Below are 24,280 nucleotides of genomic sequence, written 5' to 3' on the forward strand. Positions count from 1 at the left end.
GTTAGCTTCTGACATCCATGAAATCGAAAGAGTGCCTTGCATCTATTAGGATGTGATCTATCTGGTTACCGGTTTCATTCTCAGGTGATTTCCATGTTACTTTGTGTATTATTTTATTGGTAAATCTTGTTTCCCCTTCTACTTGAGAAATTTTGTTCCTCCTACTACATATCATGTTTTTGGTGCTTGCAAAGAATATTAATCTCAACCCGTTATCATTTGACTCTTCATGTAAGCTCTCACGTCCTATAGTTGGCTAGAAAAATTGCTCTTTGCCAATTTTTGCATTAAGGCACCCAGCAATTATTTTCACGTCATAAACGGAATCATATCCCTCTTAATATTGGTTAAAAAATGGGTGCGGAAACGTCGAGAGCTTATTATTTTTCATATATATGACAGAAGAAGAACATGGATTAAAAACTTAAGACAATGTTACGGAAAACTTACTACATTATTATTTAGATCTGCTGTGACTAAAGCCAGGGTAGAGAATATGGTAGCCAACATGACATTCAAAAATTGATAGCGGTTCTAGCGAACTAGAAGAAAAACTAGAATAACGATATACAGTTCGAGGTATTTCGACAGTTTCGCAACTTGTATATTAGTTTGCATATAAACGGAATTCTAAATAAAATTCACATTACCTGGCCATATAATATTATCGCCGCTGAGCATAAATATTTTTTTTTTATTTCTTTAATCGGGGAGTGTATTTTATAATTTCTGTTTTCTAATGGACTAACGGATTTTTTTTTTCGATATCATAAACGTACTGTTGTCGATTTTTTTTAATAATCTTGTCATTATATCATCGTTCTGGAACTTTATTTATGGTTATAGGTATATTATATTTATTACATTTTTGTAATCAATTTTTATGGTTTTAGTTACAGAATAATATAGCACACATTCAATGTCAGCCAATAACGCAATCGGATGGAAAAATGGTAGGAGTTATTGAAATGTGGCGAACAGATTCCAATAACCCGTTCTATGAAGAGGACGAAGAGATCGCTTATAGTTATTTAGTTTGGGGAGGAATTGCTCTTCATTACGCTCAACTTTACTTAAATATGAATCAACAAAAACAATTAAATGAATTTCTTCTGGCTGTTGTTAAGTAAGCGAAAACACGTTTATTCAATATTAGATATTTTTGCTTATCCTAATATATTTCTGTATTAACTAAAAATATTTTCCAAAAAAATCAATTATTTTTTTATGATTAAACGAGTTGCTTATGCTAGTTTACTTGAAAAAGGGTCTATGTGTACATACAATGCTACATACCCCCTTCTTCGTTAAAGTTATAACATTATTTTGTAACATTCGTTTACTTCAGCAACAATATGTAACATGCTCCATCTATTTGCAAATTGTCTAAGAAGAGCACCTGCAAGAATCAGGGTTAGACCATGCTTAGTTTAACACATACCACCTTCATCCACGATAAAACTCAAAAGCAAAAAAATGTGACATACCTCCTTCATCCACTTAGCCCTTCAATTATGAGATCTTTTGGCTGAAATATCAAAAGCCCAGAATTATTAAAAGGAGGTCTAATAGAAGAAAAAGTAGAAAAACTAAAATTCCAATAATTTTTTTCCTTTACTAGAGTGTCAGAATTGTAGACACTAAATTCTGAGAATATAATTGAGTTTTAACGACAACACTGTTGCCAGGTTGTGATTATAGATAATTTAATACATTCTATTTAATCGTTTACATACAGTCAAATAGTCATAGAATAACTTGCTTGTTAAATTATATCCTAAAACATGACAACGTTGACCAGTAGAAAAGAACAGTAAATCGAAGTTAGAGAGATATACCACTCAGTTTAGACGTTCACTGTACACTAAGAGCGTATAGTTTATGTTGTGAATTTTAAAAGTTTATATAAACCTATAAACAGTAATTCATATTTTAATGCTAATAAGCCACAATTAAAGGTCAAAATAAGTTTATTGACGTTTTAATCTCCACTTCCGAAATCGTTCAGCGATGTCCAAAGTGGAGATTGAAACGTCAATAAACTTATTTTAACCTTCAATTGTAGCTCATTCCCAATAAAATAGTAATTAGTTTAAAATGCCACAAGAAAATATATTCAGAACAATACTATAAAAAGTATTTTCACCAAATTTATTTTTTTTTTGTAAGTATTTGAAACATAATTACTTATGGTTATTTAGCTTTTAAAAGTTAGTAATGTATGTAGAAGTAATAGAAGGCGTAAGTATTTTTTGATTTGACATATATGTAAACAAAATCAATTAATCCATATTACTCAACAGTAAGAAATAAAGTGATGGACTATTTGAAGACCTCAAAAGTTTTTGGAGTACCAAAAATTACCTTAGAACGATATGTGAAATCAGACAAGACTCCAGAAAAACTCGTCGGGATATCAATTGGCCGCCGACCTATCCTTCCTTTGAAATTAGAAAATGAGTTGGTTGAGTATGCCCTAACTATGGAGCAACGTAATTTCGGGCTAAGAGCGCATGGTATAAAATGATTGACCTTTTAACTTGCAGTACGCTACTCAATACCACATCCATTTAGCTGAATCAAAAAAATCAGCCGGAAAGAAATGGTTGCGACTCTTTCTGAAAAAGCATCCGACGCTTTCTATGCGTACTCCTTAGGGAATCTCATCTGCTCCAGTAAAATCGTTTACTACTGAAAATGTATCCAAGTTCTTTGACCTTATGAACCAGAATATTTTAAGCTGACTAACCCTGTACAACGTATTTTCAATGTGGACAAAACATCCCTTACAATTGTTCAGCACAAACATAGCAAAGTAATTTCTATAAGAGGGAAGAAGCAGTTTTCGTCACTTACTTCAGCAGAAAGGAGCTAGCTGATTACTGTTATTACGTGTATGAATCCTGCAGTTTTCGTACCACCATTATTAATCTTCCCTAGAAAAAATATGAAAACAGAGTTGATGCCAGTAGCTCCCACTAGAGCAGTAGCAGAATTCCACGTGTCAGGTCGGGTACAGGCCAATATTTTCACTAGATGGCTTCAACAATTCATAAAATTCACTAAACCTTCAGCTACAGGCCTTCAGCCTGTTCTTTCTCGTCCTTGGTGGTCACTATTCTCATACGAAAAATGTTGCTCTAATAGATTTGGCCAAGCAGAATGATGTGACGATTATTTGCCTATCACCACATTCTACACACAAGATGCAATCGTTGGATGTTGCTGTTATGGCACCTCTAAAAACTTACTACGCAAAACAAATAGAAAACTGGCTTAGAAAAAATCATTTGAGTGTTGTGTCGCCTTATGCCGTTGTCAGTATTTTTAATAAAGCGTATAACAGAGCTGCGACGATAAAAATATCTTGCAATGGTTTCCGAAAAACTGGACTGGTCCCTATTTCTCACCGTATTTTTGGGGACTTTGAATTTGGAATTCAAGAGCACTTGAAAACACAAAACGAAATGAACGAACAAATAACAGAACCAAACCATGAACAACCAAATCATCCAATGCGAGAACATAGAACTCCTAGTCCACCAATACCTCATAAACAACTTGTTTCTCCGAAAGACCTCTATACAAGACGTCCAATCCCTACATATAAGAGAGGTACCACTAAAAAACCACATGCAGGATCAGGAAAGTCTTCAGTTATTACTCTAACATCCTACAAAGAAGAATTAGAGAAAAGTTTGCAGTACAAAAAAACAAAAAAACTAGTACCTTAGAAAAACTTGGATTGTGTATAAGCTCCCGAAAAAAACAATTCAACAAAAAGTGTTGTCCCACGATAGATATGGCGAACAATGGGCAGTGTTACCAGTGTGGCAGGTGGGCACATGAAAACTGTGGAGAAATAAGGTCCAGTACATTTATTTGCCTTTTCAGGGACGCAAAGGGCTTTTTTAAAAAGTCTCTCAAATTGGGGTATCTTAAATTTGGATACCCGGCTATCCAAATTAGGCCACCTTTTATTTTTAACATTAAATGTCGCAAAAAGATTATATGTATTGTTTTGCAAAAATATATGTTTTATTAGCTTTATATATATTTTTTTTAGTCTAGAAATATTAAATTTAGGTTTTGTAAATAAATGTTTTAAAAACTTTTGAATGTTCTGTTTTATATTTGTTTTTCAAAAAAATTTTTTCAAATTTGGTGCCTTTCGTCTATATTTTCACCACGGGCATCGATGCAAGCCTGGATTCGAGCTTTAATACTGTTGATATGTCGATCAATCATTTCCTGTGGTAGATTGTACCATTTTTCTCTACAGGTAATTGTAAGTTCATGATGTGTTTTAGGAGGAGTCATTCAGACATGAACAGTTCTGGAAAGCACACATACATGTTTATAGGGGTTCATGCCTAGAGACACCGCAGGCCACTTTAAACTGCGAATACCTTCTGTCTCAAGATAATCATTAACCGCTCGGGTCCTATGTGGTTCGTTATCATCCATAAATACAAAATGTTCACCTACATCTCCTCGTCATAATCTCATATAAGGTTCTAAAATCCGTGTGATGTACTTTTGTCCTGTTAATAACCACCAATTGTGTGCGTCCACCTGTCATAATGCCTGCCCAAAACATAACTCTGCCACCAGTGAAAGGAAGTATGGGACAACCATGTGCTAGTTGTACAGCTTTTGTTGGCTCTCGTCAAACACAAATTCGCTGGGTATCACTAACTCAAACAGATTCTGATCTCGTCTGAAAAAAAAACAAAATTTCTAAACTCTTGGGATGACTGTATGTATTCTGGAATCAATTGAAGGAGGTACAAAACATGTTTAGGTTGTAGCTGAGAAACTCTTATTGGTCGACGGCTCCTCAAACCTGACTCTAATATTCTTCTTAGTGTAGCCAACCATATTCTGACACCTGTTGCGTGCCTAAAGTCTCTTTGGAGGACTGTTACAGACATAGAAGAATTTCTCCTAAAAGGAATTCTGATACATCTATTCTGTTATTCATTGGTACGGAACGCGGGATCTACCAAACTAAACTCTATTCTGTATCGATTTTGTCTTCAGAAACCCATTCGATATCCGTAACCTACCCCTCTGAAAAACACCCACTCTTCTCGCCGCGAACCGCTGTGGATGGTCGTTTTCAACTAAAGCAATAACTCTTGTAAGGTTTAACTCAGAAACATTACATTTTTACAAATTTTACCAGAATAAATTTTTCAAATGTTTACTCTTTGGCAAAACCAGACCAATTAAAAGGGTATTTAAATAAAACCAAAAAAGGTGTATTTTATATAAAAAATGCCTATTAAATATGTGATAAAGATACGGATTTATAAAAGTATAAAAATCGTGAATATGGGGGTTAATGCATAACTTTTGAAACTATGTGTATTTTCAGTCAACATCATTCAGGGCAAAAAATACTAAAATCAATCCATCCTTAAACTTGCTGATGGACTTCAATAACAATAATATACATGCCTTCTGATATCAGCATCCAAGAAAATGATATGGTTGATAGCGTTGTAAAAGAAGCATCTACCTCCAACTTATCCATCTACAACATACATCAAAGAAATGTCAAAGACAAGTGCAAGAACTTTGGACTACCAAAGACACACAAAACTCAAAGGAATACAACCTAATGTTAAAAGCTATTTATTCTTTACATCTCTGAACAGAAAAGAAAAGATAATAATACGAAGATGATTGAGAATAGAACATACACGTTTGACACATGGTCATCTTATATCCTCTACAGACCAACAGTTATGCTCCCATTGCAACGATATTCCTATCAATAGATTTCTTAAAGACGATAAAATTGTTTATGATGACCAATATGGTTCCCAGCGAAGAGATACAGATCAATAACAACAAGGTAGAATTAATCGATAAATACACATACCTGGGTCATGTCAGTCAAATTAGAATAACCAGAGACAACCAAACCTGCGAGCTAAATAGACGAATCACGTTGGGATGGGCGGCATATGAAAGGATGAGAGACATTTTTAAAACAAATATCCCAACTCACCTAAAAAGGAAGGCATTTAACCAATGCATCTTACCAGTCTTGACCTACGGAGCAGAGACCCTAACTTTAACGAAAGCTACTGCCGAAAAACTGAGGGGAAGAGATCAATGCTGGGTCTGACCTTGAAAGATCGCGTGAGAAATGAGGAGATACGCCGACCAACTGGCGTAGACGATATTATACTGCGAATCAATAAACAAAAGTGGAGGTGGGCTGGACATGTTGGTAGAATGGAAGACGGAAGATAGACGAAGATATTATTGGAGTGGAGACCAAGAGCCGACAAGCGAAGTCGAGGCAGACCATCCACCCGATGGACCGACGACGAAGGAGCATAGAAACAAACTGGATTGCAGCAGCTAGAGATAGAGAGAACTGGAGACGTTTGGAGGAGGTCTATATCCAACAATGGATGTGAAAGTGGGGCTGGATGATGATGATGATGAAGTCATTCTTGATTTTAAATTTCACGATGATTTTTAATATGTTAAGTTGCTAAATCCTAATGTTATAACTCTGTCTTGGTGGATCATTGCTACTTTACTACATTGTATGCAACTGTCTGCGTTTAAGACCATTGATTGGCTTTAACCTTTTCTCCCCACATATAAGCGCTTACACGTTGCTACAAGCTGTGTCATCTAAGCCCATTTTTAGAATTGTTACTGTTACTTTTTCTAGCGTTGGAACCAGGTATAATGACTATATAGTTGCTTTATTCACCCCAGTACTAACTTACTAAGGTAAAGTTAATATTGTTTTGTATAATTTTTTAACATTTTATAGATCGATTTTCCAAGATATGGTGAGCATAGACAGTTTAGTAATCAAAATAATGAATTTTGCCCATAGACTGGTAGATGCAGATCGAGCTTCCTTATTTCTTGTTGACTCAAAAAGTAAAGAATTATATGCTACTATCTTTGATGTAGGAATAGGAGACGAGCCGGATAAGTCTCCTTTAACATTAGGTGAAGATGACATGCCAGTTAAGCCAACCAAAGAAATTCGTTTTCCACTAGGAACGGGAATTGCCGGACAAGTAGCATTGACTGGTGAAGTACTTAACATTAAAGACGCCTATGCAGATCCTCGATTCAATAGAGCTGTAGATCAACTAACAGGTAGGTAAAATATTTGACTTCTACAAAATTTATTAGTTTAGTAGTATCCAGAGCGCCACTCTCTCACTAATAATGGTCAAATCTGCGTAGGTGTTCACCGCGTATTGTCTTGTAAGGGGATGTGTTAGGCAGTTAGGTTTAAAGTTTTATACTTTCAGCCATATTTCCTAATTATGGATTTGTGTCAAGTTTTTTTTTATAATCTAATCACTAATTGTATCTTCACAAACCAACAAATCAGGCAAAGATCAGGAGTTCAAGGCGTCATCGAAAGAACCACGACGCTTAAGTGGAACTGGGCAGAGTACTCAGAACACAAGATTGACGGTGGACAAGACGTATTATGGAATGGAGGCCCAGAAACTATAAAAGAAGCCGAGGATGACCACCGACTAAATGGACCGATGATATAAAACGTGTAGCGGGAAACTGGCTACAAGCGGCCCAGTGTAGAGAACACTGGAAAGAACTGAAGAAGGCCTATGTACAGTAGTGGACGCGATTGGCTGATTAATGATTATGATGAATTGTATCTTATCTAATGATATATCTGCTCCTGGATAAGTGTTAACAGTCTATTTCTAAACCCGTTATTTACCGTAACATAATCGATTGAGATTCTTATTTTATTTCTTTTTCTAATTGATAAGACCATGGGCGACAAAGGATAGTTAGTTAAAAGTGCCAGTATAGGCCATATTTTCACAATTTGTGGAATATTTCCAAAAATGTATGTTAAAAACTTGTCAGAATACCGTTTTAAGGATACAACAACGAATCAAAGCCTTAACGATTAAATAGGTATGAAAATATAAGTCAGGAATAAGTAGAAATTCGTAGTAATAATACTTTTTCCCTTTAGAACCAGAAACGAGGATAAACCATCTTACTAAGGATGAGAAAATGAGACAGTATAGCGTCAAACTATTGGTTATCAGGAAAGATGTCCCCGGAAACGTAAGGTTCATTACTTGCTATTTAGGATCAGGTTATACCAACAAAAAATTACCTTAAATATATCGTCAAAGATCCTCGGGACCAAAACGACAAATGCCAATTTTTTTTTTTTTATTTAACATCCAATGTTTATTGCAATCTGTCTCATTATAAACAATAAGCAATATGTATAATATATGTACAATAACATAGTGGGAAGCTGCCCAGTGGCGAGCACCCAGGTAAAAGATAACATAAATATAATCTATGATATATCAACTAATTTAAACTTAACAAACAGAGTTTAATAGAGGTAAACATCACTGACACACATATGAGAATTACAAGGCAAAAACACAAATTAAGGAAAGATTTAGAAAACACCTGAATAGAAACTTGTTATTTCACCGCACCATGACACTATGTTCTATTTTTCCTGATTTACTAGAGGTCCAAAGGGTCTGGTCGTTTTAATCTTCTTACGTGTGAAATGTTGAGCAGATCCGTGGCCAGCGGATTTGGATGGCAGGATAGTCTGTTCTTGTATACAGAGTTTACAGCAGATATTGCTTAGCAAACTGTTTGTAGCTGTAAATCGTGATGTAATCTGTGGTTCGTGATATACCAAGGGGCATTACAGATCTGGCGCAGTACTTTCGATTGGAAACGTTAAAGTTTTTGTATGTTGGTATTACTTGCTGTACCCCAGATTTGTGCTGCATATTGCCATACCGGTTTTAAAATACATTTATATATCAGAAGTTTGTTCTCCAGGCTAAGATTTGATTTTCGACTCATGTACCAATACATTTTCCTGTAGATTAAGCTGAGTTGAAGGCGTTTCTTCCAGATGTGGATGCCCCAATTAAGTTTGCTATCCAAATGGATTCCTAAGTATTTAACGACGTTATTAACTGGTAGTGGAGTGTTATTTATAGAAACTGGTGGCGCGACACCTTTTTTTAAAGTAAACGTTATTTGTGTTGATTTTAAACTGTTAACTTGGACTCGCCACAGCTTAAGCCAGCTCTCTAGTTTAAGTAGGTGATTTTGTAATACCTGGGCTACTTCAGCTGCTGTAGAATTTGAAGCCATGATAACTGTGTCATCGGCATATGTAGCGATTGTTGTATTGATCGTCGTTGGGAGATCTGATGTAAATATTAAGTAGAGGGTGGGTCCTAGTATGCTTCCTTGTGGAACTCCGGAACAAATTGGAAACAGGTTAGTGATTTCCCCACCTCTTTTGACTTGAAAGAATCGATCTGTCAGGTAGGATCTTAAAAGTGAACTTATGGGATGAGGAAATATAGATTTAATTTTGGAGATAAGACCTACATGCCAAACTTTGTCGAATGCTTGAGAGACATCTAGAAATGCAGCAGTACAGTAATTTTTTTGTTCAAGCGAATTTCTGATAGTCTTTACCACCCTATGAATTTGTTCGATAGTACCATGTTGTTTCCTAAACCCAAACTGATAATTCGGTAAAACATTACTGTCATATAAAATAAGCTCCAGTCTTCTCAGAAAAAGCCGTTCAATTACAAATGCCAATATGGATGTCAAGTCAAATAAACCATCCAACGTTTTACCGGTGACTTCCAGGCATTTGCCAACGTTAGACGCAATTACTTGATGCATTAACAGAGAAAAGCTGAACTACGTAATTATTCCAATATATAAGTTATTCTTTTAAAATGATGATTATTGTACGGTTTTCATTTCATGTTCGTGTTTAAATCCAAGACCAAAAAATTAATAATTTCTTAATTTTCTTGTAAACGTTAAAGCCGTCGTATTTACCACCTGTTTCTTTAATTCCATTACATCTTTCTTTCATTCACCTTTTCTTTGCTTCCTTAATTTTGTTTCTAGTGATATTGTGAATTTTCTTGTATTATATGTGAATTGCAAATTTATTGAAAACATATTTTTATAAGTAAAATGAAACATTGTTTACCATCACATACCTTTTACCCATGACAATATTAGGCAGTCATTTGCTCAGTTAGTTATACGTAATTTATTTGAAGTACCTATACCATATTTTTTGACAAAAAGTAGAAAGCGATAAATGTCGTCTCATCCCTAGCAAAATATTTTTAATGACCTCCAACCATAAATTAAATGAATGGGAAATATGAAATAAGATAACGAATTTATTAAAAACAATAAACTTGTAAGTTTTTTGACTATGGTATACAGCCAACTACTGGGATTTTCCCATTAATTTTTATAAAAACAATAATTTTATTGCCGACAGTAATGTTCGAAGCAAGATTTCATACAAAGAGCGTACATAAAGAATTTATTGAATACATTTAGATGAGGTATTTTTTGGTCTGTCGCTCAACTTTTTCCTACATGTAATGGTACAGTCTTCAGAAAGTTTATTTTATCGTGAATATGTTTATAAATTCAAGTATTCCTTTACAGTATCTTAACAAAATGATAGGATAATTAGGGGAAATTTGAGGAACATTCTTCATAGACTTCTCTCGTTTGTTTTTGTGTAAATGCCTTTCCCAACTCGTTCCATCGATCTCTATCATGAGCAACATACTTTCAATTTGTTCTGGCTATTCTTTTTATGTCGTCTACTCATCTCATATGTGGTCTTCCCCTTGGTCGTCTACCTTTGAGGTCTCCAATGTTGTATTGTAAAGTTCTAATATTGGTCTTTTTATCTAGCAGAGTGACCTATGAAGCTCAATTTGAGTTTGGCAATTTTTCTTGTGATCAAGTGATCAAGTGAGTTTCTCAACTTGTTTTTTTTGACCTTAGCCAGTCGTTCCTCTTTTTATCTGACAGTCAAATACCTAAAATTGCTCTTTCCATTGCCCTTTCATAGGAAGAATACACTGGTGTTCAACCACAACTTTGCTCTTTAAGTATTGAGGTATTTTACGTTTCTTTAGTATCCAACTGAGTTTTCCATATTTGTATTTTCGTCTAGTTGTACTATCATTGTTGCGTTTTCATATAATATATATTATGTATTAGTTATCAAATGCCTTTTCATAGTCTACGAAGGCAAGAAATATGGGTAGTTCGTTCTCATTTGCCTTCCCTATCAGTGTTCTCATTTGTAGCAGATGGTCTGACGTACTATATCCTTTGTGAAAGCCAGCCTGTTCAACCGGTTGGTAATTATCCATTTTGTAAGTCAACCGATTGTTAATAATTCTCATAAACAGTTTGTATACTTGACTGAGCAACGATATAGGCCTATAATTCTTTGGGTCACATTTGTCCCCTTTTTTGTGTAACAGTACCTACTATAGACTCTCGTTCTAGTCTTTAGGGATTTTGTTATTATTGAGACATATATTAAATTATTAAATAGCTCTGTTAGTATATGGATTGTTACTGTCTTACTTGTTTTCAAGGCAATTATATAGTCGTGTCCTGAAGCCTTATTATTTTTTAGCTCTTTTAAAGCTCTTTCTATTTCGGATCTCTCTATATCTTAGGCTTCTGTTGTTTTCAGTGACTTGCTATATTAAGTTCTCGTTCTATTTTTTGGTCGCGTTTTAGTTACCTTTAGTTTTAGGACCATTACCTTTTTTATTATATATTTTTTTAAAAAGATGGACAATAACTAATCTGGTCAATGAGGTCAATAAATGACATTGGCTACTTTCTCAGGTTTTAAATTTTTAACATAAATCCTGGTTTTTAGCAGTAACCAATTTCAAATGATATTTTGTGGTATTTACAGGACGTCCAGTTTACTTCTTGCTTTTGATATGTAATCTACACTGGCTCTAATAGCGTACTCTTCTTTAACTCGGCTTCTTTCCCGAAATTCGGAACCTTCTTTTCGGTCATTTTATCAGGTACCTACCAGTTATTATAGATTTTACTTATTATTTTTAATATAAAAAGGATTGTAAAACTTTGTGGATGTTATTAAAAAACTAACACAACAGATAAATAAAAAATAAAGAATGATGAATTTGGATTCAGTATTAAATTATATGTGGGGGAAAATTTTTTGCTTTCGGTTTAAAAATCTAGAAAAAACACATTTTGTCATAAACGTGATAACTAGAGCAAATTTTATACGAATTTATCATCTACTTGAAAAATCCGATATGTAATATTTGATTTAGATTTAATTAGATTAAGTTAATATTGTTATCCCTTGAGGCTAAGTTTTATATTTTGCTTGGAATGCTTTTGTTAAATATTGTATTTTTACCGGTGTGTTATCAGATTATAGAGCCAAACATTCTGGTCATATAAAATCTACTTATTAATTTATTCCAGCTGTGTGTATCTGTTTAAAGATGAAATTACTAACAAAAGTATATCTTTTTAGGATATAGGACACAAACCATTCTTTGTATGCCTATTTATATTCAAGGCCATATTATTGGGGTTGTTCAAATGGTTAATAAACATAAAGGAAATTTTACAAAAAAAGACGAAGAAGCGTTTGAAACTTTTGCCGTATATTGTGGTTTAGCACTCCATCATGCAAAGTTGTACGACAAAATTAGAAAGTCTCAACAAAAATATAAGGTATATGTATATCTTTTAAATAATTTATGCAGTTTTTTTCTCAACGTTTAAAAATTGCTCTTCTTTCATCACAATTCTATAAATTTTTTACCAATTTTTTCTAACAAAATTTCGTTACCGTCTAAAAATTGTTAATATGTTTTTAAATAGATGACCAGATTAATAGGTTGAAATTGGTAGTAACGAATAACTAAGTGAAACCTGTTTCCCTTTGTGTTCTAATGCAGATGTCACCTAATTGTTATTAGCCCAGAGAAATGAGCAAAAATACAATGTTTTTGTGGCAGTACCGTGACTACTATCTAACAATAATTGCAGTCGAGTGTAGGGGAGGCCTGGGAGACTTTGGACATAAGGAGAGAATGGACACGTTTAAATTTCACGGGAAAAATATGATTAGCAACTTTACTGAACTGCTAAAAGAATCTTTACAAATATGTACTGGGTGAGAACTCAGAACAAAACATAGTGTTAAAAATATTGAATATTTTGTGTTTTTGGTAAATATTATGTAATTTCCGATGGTATGTATGTAAGCTATGCTTCCAATATGAAAAGTATTTATAATCTTGTATTTTGGCGAGAGTTTGATAAACACATATAGTTTAAGGTTATATCTCAATAATCGTCTATTTCTGAAGACGTTTCATTCTGTGGCGAAAAAATATTTCTTGTGTATATAGAAAAGACAGTGGACAGATGTCCATAGTCTCTTAAATCTGTTATGCTGTTAGAAAGGAAAAAAAACAGAAAAATGGGAACTGACATAATTGGCATCAGAGTGTTGGTTTACAAATTTCATGCGATGATACCCACGGCTATCAGTAAGAAAACCAGAAGCAACTGGCTTAGCACGTATGACTAGTTTTGACAAAACAAATGTGGGGATATTCAGAACAAATTGAAAGATGTGCTTACTCGCTATTTCTTTACTTCTTCTTCTGCTAGTGTCTATCCTCTATGGATGTTGGCTACCACAATGGCCCATCGTGTTTTATAAGCAGCTGTTCGAAATAGGTCTCTGGTGGTCATACCTGTCCACTGGACAGGTATGACCACCACCATCTATTCTTTAATGGATTTTAAGAGTTCAGGTTATTTTTGTAAACGTAAACTGCGTCGTTAGTTATATGATGTACATATGATATTCTGAGCATGCGACAATAGCACCACATCTCGAAAGACTGCAACCGTCTGCAAGACGCATCAGTGAGTGTCCATGCCTTTGCTCCATACATAAAAACAAAAAACACATCCATCCATCCAATGGCGCTACAGCCCAAATCGGGCCTTGGCCTCCTTCAACAGGCTTCTCCAACCATCTCTATTTACCGCTGTTCTTTTCCATGAACGCGTTCCCAGGCAGTTCCTGGCATCCTCATCGACTTCATTTTCCCATCTCTTTTTAGGTCTTCCAACAGGTCTTTTTCCCTGCATTCTTGCATTTAATAATTTTCTGGGGATTCTATTCTCATGCATGCGGACCACGTGCCCTGCCCATCGTAATCTCTGCAGTTTAGTATGTTGTGCTAGAGTTGGTTCGCTATATTGCTCGTATATTTCTCTATTGTACCTAATTCGCCAGTTGTTGTTTTCACTTATTGGGCCCAGGATCCTACGTAATATTTTTCTTTCAAACACATCCAATGCATTGGCAGATTTCTGTGTCACCACCCATGTTTCGCAACCATAACTTACTATGGGCCTGATTATTGTTTTATAGACCCGGAGTTTTGTTTTCCGGTGTACGTCTCGCGATTTGAATATGTGGCCCATCGCGAAATAGGCTTTATTTGCCAGCACAAGCCTTCTATTTATTTCCGGTTCTTCTTCATTGCTTGCGACCAGATCCATTCCTAGGTATGTGAATCTATTTACATGTTCTATATCGTCAATAAAGTGTTGTTGCACCGGTCTATTTGATCTGGTTTGTATGAGTAGTTTTGTTTTATTTGTATTTATTGCTAGCCCTACTGCTTCTGCACTCTGTTTCAACTCAACGTAGGTTTCTTCCGCTGCATTCATTGTTCTGCTCATTATGTTTATGTCATCTGCGTATGCTGCTAATTGGGTAGACTTGTTTGTAAGTATGTTATTTCCGCTCACCGTCAACCGTCTAATTACATATTCCAGAACAAGATTAAAGAGCGTTGGAGCTAGTCCGTCGCCTTGTTTCAGTCCTTGCGTTATCGTAAACGCATCAGTGATCTGTCCCTGAATACATACCTGTGCTTCTGTTTCTGTCATTGTCATTTGCACTAGTCGTATTAATTTTGATGGTATGCCAAATTCTTTCAGTATATTAGGTAGAATTGTTCTATCTATTGAATCATAGGCTTGTTTAAAATCTACAAAGAGATTGTAAACGTCCATGTCATATTCCCATGCTTTGGCTAGTATTTGTTTAACTGTAAATAGTTGGTCCATGGTAGATCTATTTTGCCTAAACCCTGCTTGATATTCCCCGATGATTTTTTCCGTGAAAGGTTGTAGTCTTCGATTAATGATGTTTGTGAGTATTTTGTATCCCGAACAAAGTAAAGAGATGCCTCTATAATTCTGACACAACAGTTTGTCTCCTTTTTTATGAATGGGGCAGAGTATACTTTTCTTCCATTGTTGGGGAATTTCTTCTTCTATCCATATCTCTCGTATTAGCTGGTACATCTGTTGTGTCAAATTCCTTCCTCCTTGCTTGAGTAGTTCTGCCGGTATTTTATCTATTCCCGGTGCTTTATGGCTTTTTTGTATGTGGATTGCCGTTTGGACCTCCTCTAGCGTTGGGGGTCTAGTTAATTCATTTTCTTCTCCATCTTTCCCCAGTTCTTGTTGTTGTACCTCCTGTCGTGCCTGCTGCTGCCACTGTTGTTGTAATGGTAGTTGTGTCCCTTTGTTTAGTAATTCCTTAAAATATGTCATCCAGGTTCTCTTAATTTCGTCCATATCGCTAATGATTTCACCTTTCTTATTTTTGCAGAGGCTAGTCCTCGGTTTGTATCCTTGTCTTAGATGTTTGATAAATTGGTATGCGCTACGTGTTTCGTTTTCCTTAAACTCTCTCTCTATGTTTAGTATCCGTTGGTTTTCATACTTTCTCTTTTTCTGCCTGCACAGTTTATCTGCTCTTCGTCTTTTGTTCTCATGTTCTGTTTTTCTCTCTCTAGTACGTCTGAGTATGTAATTCTTATGCGCTTCATTTCTTTCCTGTATAGCTTGTTTGAATTCTTCATCGAACCATGTTTCTTCTCTCCGTTGTGTCTTTGTTCCTAAGACTTCTTTCGCTGTGTTGAGTATGATACTGCTTATTGTGTTCCATTGGTTTTCTATTCTGCTCTGTTTTCTTCTAATAATTTTTCATCCACTGTTCTCTCAAATCTTTCTTGTACCTCAGAGATTTTTAGGTTGTGTAAGTTTAGTTTTTCTTGTTTTGTATATTTTTCCTTTACCTGTCGACTGATTTTGCATCTAAACCGTGCCTGTACTAGCAGATGGTCTGAGTCACAGCTTGCACCACGTCTGCTTTTTACATCTAATATACTCGTCACCATTCTTTTTTCAGCCAGTATATGGTCTATTTGATTGATCGTATTTCCGTCAGGTGATATCCAGGTGCCCTTATGTATGTCCCGATGTGGGAAGCATGTCGAACTGATAATCATATTCTTTCCAGCTGCGAAATCTATTAGAAACTGACCATTCTCATTTGTGTCTCTATGCAAACTATGTTTCCCTATTACCCCTGTGTATTCTTCTTCTTTTCCGATCTTGGCGTTTGTGTCGCCTATCACCATTTTCATGTCGTTTCTTGGTATTAAGTCATAGATTCGTTCTAAATCTTAATAAAAGGCTACCTTAGTGTCTTCTTCCTGTTCATTTGTGGGACAGTGTACATTTATAAGGGTTATGTTAAAGAAATGCGTTTTTATCCTAAGCTTGCAGATTCTTTCATTGATGGCTTGAAAGTCTGTTATCAGGTGCTTCATTTTATTATCTACGATAAAGGCTACTCCAAATTCTTTATTTCCTTCATCTTTACCGCTATACAGTATAGTGTGTGTTTTAGTGTCCCGGATACCTTTTCCCAACCATTTAGTGTCTCTTGTACTGCAGTGATTCCTATTTTATATCTTTTTAGTTCGTGTAGAAGGATCCTCTGTGCTCCTGGTCTATTTAGCATTCTGACATTCCATGTTCCCAGCGTAAATTCCATATTCCGTTGCCAGAGTCGTCGTCTTGATATCCGTCCATTCCGAGGCCTATCTGAAGGTTTCGTAGTAGTACTTTTTTACAAGAATAGGTTACTGGCCTATCGCCCAACCCCCTTTTCGGAGGACCATTTCTCCCTTCCTCGTCAGCCCTGACCCTACTTTCCATTGGGGTTGGTTACCCAATCTCCGGTAAGGTTGCTCAGGTTTGCCGGGGTTCACCCGTGTGATTGAGCCACACTTCTTGGAGGTGAGGATAGGAATTGAGTAGGAGTGGCTAGAGGTGTTATCAGAAACACATAACAGTTAAGGATTTTAAGTCGGAGATGTAAGTTCAAGGTTAAATTGCAGAGAACTTTCTTCATCTGTTGGAAGGCACTCCGTGCTTTTTCGATCCTACATTTAATCTCATATGAGTGATCCCAGCTGTCTGTGATGTTGCATCCTAGGTATGTTATTTTGTCGGTTCTATCCAATACCTCATTGTCTGCCATAAACTTTGTATCTGTATCTTGGTTTTTGCTTAGGATCATAATTTTCGCCTTCTTATTATTAAGTTTCATTTCATATTTTCTACCGATGTTAACTACTTAATCTATCAGTCTTTATAATCCTTCAGCACTATCCGCAACAAGGACAGTGTCGTCTGCATATCTTAGATTATTTACTACTTCACCGTTAACAATCACGCCATCAGCCGTTTCTCCCAAAGCTTCTCGAAATAGATGTTTAGAGTACGCATATTCCTTTACACCGGCTCAAATTTATAACTAAGATGAGGTAGGTATGTACATAAAATTGTTCTCATCATATTAAATAAGTAATTTTTTCAGACGGGCGTGACTACTGTCAGCGTGTTCAAAAGGTAGTAGGCAAACAAAGTGAACATCAAATAGGAAAAGTAACATCCAGGGAAAGAGGGGAACTCACGACCCACGTTAGTATTATGAATGCAAATGGGAATACTTTACCACCAGTTTTGATTTTTCTGCGGCGAAGATTTGATGCTGCCATAATGATGAAGTCAGTTCCTGATGACGGACCCTTAGGTTTAGCGTATCCCAACGGTTGGATTACACAAAACTTTATTTATGTTTTAAAACACTTTGTTAAAAATATTAGATGTTCCCCAGACAATCGGGTTTTGCTTGTAATTGACAACAATGAGTCGCATATATCGTTGGAGGTCGTGGAGTTTTGCAGAGCCAACAGCATTGTAATTCTTACGCTTCCCCCGCATACCTCAAATAATGTTTTCTGTTTTCGGCCAATATATAACTTTCTTTAATCAGGCTGCTGATTCATGGATGCTTTCTCATCCTGGACAAACCCTGAGCATATACGATCTACCTTTAAGTCTTTAGACAGAGGTGCTAATCCAGTTAATATATAATCTGGATTTCGATCTATAAGGATTGTTCCATTTGATAAAAATATATTTTCTGAAAAGGAATTTTCTATCTTCATTTGTCACAAATCGTCCTATACCTGATAATATGGCTTCCGCATCTACAAGTTTGGTTCAAGATCAGGGAATTTCAGATTTGCAAACACCACCTAAAAACAACTTATTACAAGACACAAATAATTTTATATCTCCAGAACTATTTAGCCCTACCCAAAAGCGCCTGCTAGGAAAATTTCTAATAGAAGTAGGAAAAGGGGCCGATATATGATTGCAACCGACATACCGGAGAAAAATCTACTTGAGGAAACTTTAAATGGAAAAAATATAGTCGCAAATAATAAAAAGAAAGAAGTTAAGAAGAAAATCCTACAGAAAGAATTATCGGACTCCTAGAGTAATGGCGTATGGTACAACGTTATTTCGTCAGATAATAGTTTCGAATTAGAAGAAGAAAGGCTAGATACAGAAATTTCTAAGAGCGATTACATTGTTACAAAAGTTTTTGGGAAAAAACGTGTTGGAAATTTTGTGGTAGTAGTTGATAATGTGAATCAAACAGATTGTGAGGTCAGATTCTAAAAGAAAAATATGCCATCAAATAGATTCACTTTCAGCACTGAACCTACAGCTACAGTAAGTGTTCTGACATTGTAGTAGTTCCACCCCCACCAATTAAAGATAATATAGCAAGATATGAGGGAATGATTTTTTTTAATACAGATTTACAATTTACATTAATTATTAGTATTATATCGATTTGTAAGCGTTTGTGAATATACCATGTTTTAGTTTTTCTTAAAAATAAAGGTTGTTTTTGCGAAATGCATTGTCCATTATCTCCCTTATGGTTGGCCATAGTCTCCTTTAGGATAAGGAGACTATGGACAGAAGCACCTCTGCTAGTTATACTCTCCCATAAAAACTGTTATCATTTTAACACAATGAAAAACTGCCTAGACGTTAGTTAATATGTATTGTATTTGGTAAAATAGAGTATGCGCTTAAATTAATTTTCTAATCCTTGTTTTGATAGTATATCTAAAATCTGTCCAAAGTACCCAGGCCTCCCCTACTACCATTGTTTAAAAAAGAACTACCATTGTACTACCATATATGATTCTAAGGATTTTAACAGATTGTTAATCTATGCACAAGATTTAATTTTTTTATATGTTTTAAAATTCTGCTGCACCTAACTAAACCTGTTGCCACTATGCCAGTGAAATATTGCAGCGCTGGTTAACTTAATTCAGGGGAACAAAAATTGACGTTCACTATAGTCTTTAACATTTTCACATAGTACCATCTAGTATACCGTGGATCAAACAAACATTCGTATATTAAAATCTATTGACACGGACAGATTGGTGATATCTAGTGACTGTCTCAATTAAAATCAAACAAATTTATTCATGGCGTTAACCAACTATTCTTTTTTAAACAATGGTACTATAATGGTACCACTTAAATATGGTATAACCTTCGACTTTAAAAAACAAACGCTTAATTTTATTTTGGGTTATAATCAGAGGATGTTTTTACCAAAAAAAAGGGACAAACTTTATTTTGAGCGTAACTCGCTTAGTTCTTTAATACTAACTTTCTTAAAAAATATAAATAAAGCTTTTTTTAAAGACTATCTGAAATTTGACAAATAACCTATTTTTCATGAGCTACAACTCTGCTTCTACTGTGTCGACAGACTTCATAGGTACGCCATTTTTTTTATGAGCTAACTTTTTTCTAAGAATATTTTTTCGATAAAATACATACTTTTTTAGTTATTTGTGAAAAACCGTTTGAAAACGTGGTTTTTTATTTGAAAAATAAATATTTTCACTCATAAGTACCCCAAAAAGTATTGACTATAGAAAAAAAGTTACTGAGACTTAGTCAATATACCGATTTCCGTACTTATTTTGAACGTATATTTTTCCCCCAAGAATAGGTGGCTTTAACTCATCAAGTAAAAGCAACCCTGGGCTCAAGTAGAAAAGTAAATAGACCAAAGGAAGTTGGTAATGATTGACGGTGTGATTGGCGACTTGCCGCGTTAACAGTGATGGCCTGGCTAAGGTCGTTCTTAAAAAAATATAGACCGATGACTCCAGCGCCCCCAGGCCTGCCCAAAATCTACACCAAACCGTGACTTTTGGGATACACTATACGATAATTTTTTGATGAAAATTAAGGTCAGTTTTCAACTACTTTAGAACCTATTCAACAAACACACGTCCTTGTTTATGGTTGTTTACCTTTATCTCGTAGGTGTGTTCTGGAACACAGTGGAATGTAGGAAGCCAAAATCACCATGTTCAAATCATGCATCCGATTAAGATTCGCCATTACCGTATTGTCGTGTTTTATGTTAAAACAGAACTTAATTAGTTACTTACCGTATTGTTAATTACTTAATTAAAAATAAAAATTTCATGTTTCAGGTAGCATTAGATGTTCTAAGCTACCACAATACTTGCACGGAGGAAGAATACAAGGCTGCACTTAAAACCAAACACCACGGCAAAATGGTTGGCATCGATAATTACTACTTTAATTCTTTCGATATTCAAGATTTGGAAAAAACCAATCAAGCGATTCATATGTTTAATGACTTATTTGATGCTAGTCTATTTGACCAGACTTGTCTTTTACGATTTACCCTTACGGTGAAGAAAAATTACCGAAGAGTGCCTTACCATAATTGGACTCATGGATTTTCAGTTGCTAATACCATATACTGCATCTTAAAGCACTCTAAGAAAATATTTAACAGGAATGAGGTAAGACATTATAGGTAATTATTAACAATTCTGATTTATTATTATTTACTAGGTTAATACACTGTACAGCAAAACTACCGGCTACTCTTAAACATTTTTTATAGGTACTGATATGTGTATAGTCGTTATTTCGGTTAGAATGCACAAAAATTCTTTTATTTGTTTTAAAATGATTACAAATATAATAAACATAAAAAAATTACTGGGGGAAAATCATTGATAAGTATAAAATAGGTGACATTATGAATACACAGTGTATTCCAACGAAAATTTGACTCCCCAGAAACTCAGAAACCAAGAGTTTCTTTAACATTTAAGAAAACACGTCAATTTATATTGGGGGGGGGGGGCGAATTTTTATGTAAAATTCATACCCCAATTCAAGCGAAATTTTTCTCTACACGACTCTTTATTTTTTTTTTTAATTTACGTAATAACTTTAATGGTAATTTTGGATTTAACTAATTAATTTAATCAGACATATTATTAAGGGCTTACAAAAATGGAATATGATAGTAAAGAAACAATAGAATTCGTCAAGCTATACTATGGAAATAATCAGTATGCCAAGGCTACGGCAAGGATCTTTAATACGAACCACCCAGAAAAAAACGTAAGTCACCAATACGTTAAACATTTAACTGATAAGTTTAAAGTTGCAGGTGACGTTAACAATACAAAGGGCGAAGTAGACAGTCAAGTATGAAATGAAGCAGTTGAAGTGGCGGTATTGAGTCATTTAAAAATGGATAATCTACAGTTTATCAGACATCTATCTCATGCATCTGGTGTATCAGCATCTAGTGTTTATAGAATTATAAAATCCAATAAATTGCACACTTATAAAATACGATTACTTCATCAATTAAACAGAGATGATCCTGATCGTCGGGTTTAATTTTGTAAAGAATTTACTTAAATTATAAACTACAGCCAACATCGATTGTACAATATGTGTTTTTCTGACGAGTGTACTTTTATGTTAAATGGTGAAGTAAATAGACATAATTTTCGTTATTGGATTAACAGTAATCCCCATTTATTCATGAAGACAAATACACGTACACCTCAGAAATTAAATGTGTGGGTTGGCAATTTAGGGAATCACGTTATTGGACCATTATTTTTTAAAGGGAATCTCAACGGAACAACTTATTTAAATTTATTAGAAGACGTTATTGATCCGCTCATCACTGACAAATTGGAATCTGATAATATTCTTTTAGAAGAGGAACCGACTTTCCAACAAGACGGGGCACCCACATTATGATAAACGCATAAGACAATTTTTGAATCAACGTTTTCCAGGCCATTGGCTTGGCAGAAGGGGTCCAATAAAGTAGCCGGCCAGATCACGAGATCTTTCGCCTTTGGATTTTTTTTTGTATGGGTACCTAAAATTAAAAATATACGCCACTCCGCCTGCAGATCGTGCAGAGTTACGACAAAGAATTGTGACAGAATACCGTTTATTGGCACCGGAAGTATTTGCAAATGTACGAAGAGGCTTTGACAATATACTGTATTATTATATGGAGGTAACAGAAGGTCATTTCTAATATTTAATTGGTTAATTTGATAAAATTTTATGTTTTTTTATTACTGTGGGAAACATTTTTATCTAAGAAGAAAAGAAAGGGTAGTGGCAAGTTCAGAAAAATATATCGTTACATTATGGCTCCTTTGACAAGAACAGTATACAAAATGTAAGCAACTAATGTTTTTCGAACTAATAAAAGCCTTTGAAGTGAATTGGTCCGAATTAACACAGATAGGCGCCAGGCGATCATAACTAAATTCATCAGTTTTTTCCAAACCTGTCCTAACACTAGTTATTAGCCCTTCATTCACAATTTTTACATGCTTACCAAGAGCTCCTTCCTTATTGAGAGCTCACCACAGAATCTCTCAAGGAAGATTTATCATATGTTTTCTCAAGATCAATAAATACTATTTGAGCGTTTGTTTCTTTACTCCTGTATTTTTTCATCAGCTATCTTATGAAAATTGCATCTATAGTTAATCCTGCTTTCATAAATCCAAACCGATTTTAGTATATTTCGGTTTCTGCACGTATCCTTTCTCAATTATTTTCTCCAATATTTTCATGGTGTGTAGGTGATTTTATTGCTCTGCAGTTTGACCGGGTACTAATATACTGCTTCTCCATTTGTCTTGTATTTGTTCCACCTCCATAAATCTATTAAACAAATCTGTTAGTTAACTTATTCATGTGTTTTCTAAAGCTGTCTAGACTTCCCTAAGGATATAATCTGGTCCAATTGATTAACCACTCTTAATTTTTTTAAAGTATTTGAGAAATTTCCTCGTTTGCAATTTCGGTTAAAATTACTGTTACTGTATCTGTTAGCTCAAATGTTTTTCTGTAAAGTTTTTCATTTATTCAATTGTTAACGTACTTCCATCGTTTCTTGAAATCCTCTTTGTAAACTAATGTTTTATTATTTTTATCCCGGATACACCTATTCTGATCAATGTATTTTGCTCTCTTTGCTCATCATCGCTTGCATTTGCTCGCTTATGCAATGGGCTTAGAGGATTGCTATCAGACATTTTATGGATAATCTAGAGTCAAAGATTTCGAAACATCCCATATTCAAACAGTTTTTATATTGGTGGAGATACGTAGACGACGTACTGGTATGTTTTACAGGAACTAACAGGCAACTCGACCAATTTTTATCGTATATTAATTCACTTCATAGTCATATTGAATTTAGAATAGAAACAGAACAAAATCCATCTACAAATTTTTTAGATTTAAAAATTATTAGACCTAAAAACAAACATGACTTCTACATATTTCATAAACCTACCCATACTGACACGACTATACACAATTAATCATCCCATCCCACACAACATAAACTGGCAGCCTATCTTAGTATGTTTATAGATTACCAGAAATTCCGATGTCAAAATACAACTTTGAGACAGAATTAAATATCATTAAGCAAATAGCAGTAAACAATGGATACAACAAACAAACAATTAATAAAATGTTAAATCAACAACTACACAAGAAAGCCCTGAAATTAGAATTTCCACCACCAAAGAAAAAAACCAGTACCTTCAGCTCGATTACATATACAGGCAAAATATCAACAAAAATAGCCAAACACATAAAAGAGAAAGGAATAACACCAGCTTTCAGAACAAATAATAACTTAGGCAAATATATTAAAAACAAGAGCCAAAATAAAAAGCACTTACACAGTGGTGTATACAAACTTAAATGTGGTAACTGCCCAAAAATT

The 24,280-nt window shown here is 34.8% G+C and overlaps 1 protein-coding gene across 5 annotated transcripts in view; it reads left to right on the plus strand.

The window, feature by feature from the left end:
- The window catches only part of LOC140447610 (probable 3',5'-cyclic phosphodiesterase pde-5), a 296,700-nt gene that overhangs the window by 257,416 nt on the left and 15,004 nt on the right, over positions 1 to 24,280 (plus strand). For all 5 annotated transcript variants that reach the window (XM_072540362.1, XM_072540363.1, XM_072540360.1 and 2 more), the window contains 4 exons: positions 894 to 1,126; positions 6,806 to 7,143; positions 12,407 to 12,609; positions 20,664 to 21,002. In XM_072540362.1, coding sequence (XP_072396463.1) covers positions 894 to 1,126; positions 6,806 to 7,143; positions 12,407 to 12,609; positions 20,664 to 21,002 — 1,113 coding nt within the window. The remainder of the gene's footprint in view (positions 1 to 893; positions 1,127 to 6,805; positions 7,144 to 12,406; positions 12,610 to 20,663; positions 21,003 to 24,280) is intronic.

Source organism: Diabrotica undecimpunctata, chromosome 8 (assembly GCF_040954645.1).
Source record: "Diabrotica undecimpunctata isolate CICGRU chromosome 8, icDiaUnde3, whole genome shotgun sequence".
NCBI lineage: Eukaryota > Metazoa > Arthropoda > Insecta > Coleoptera > Chrysomelidae > Diabrotica > Diabrotica undecimpunctata.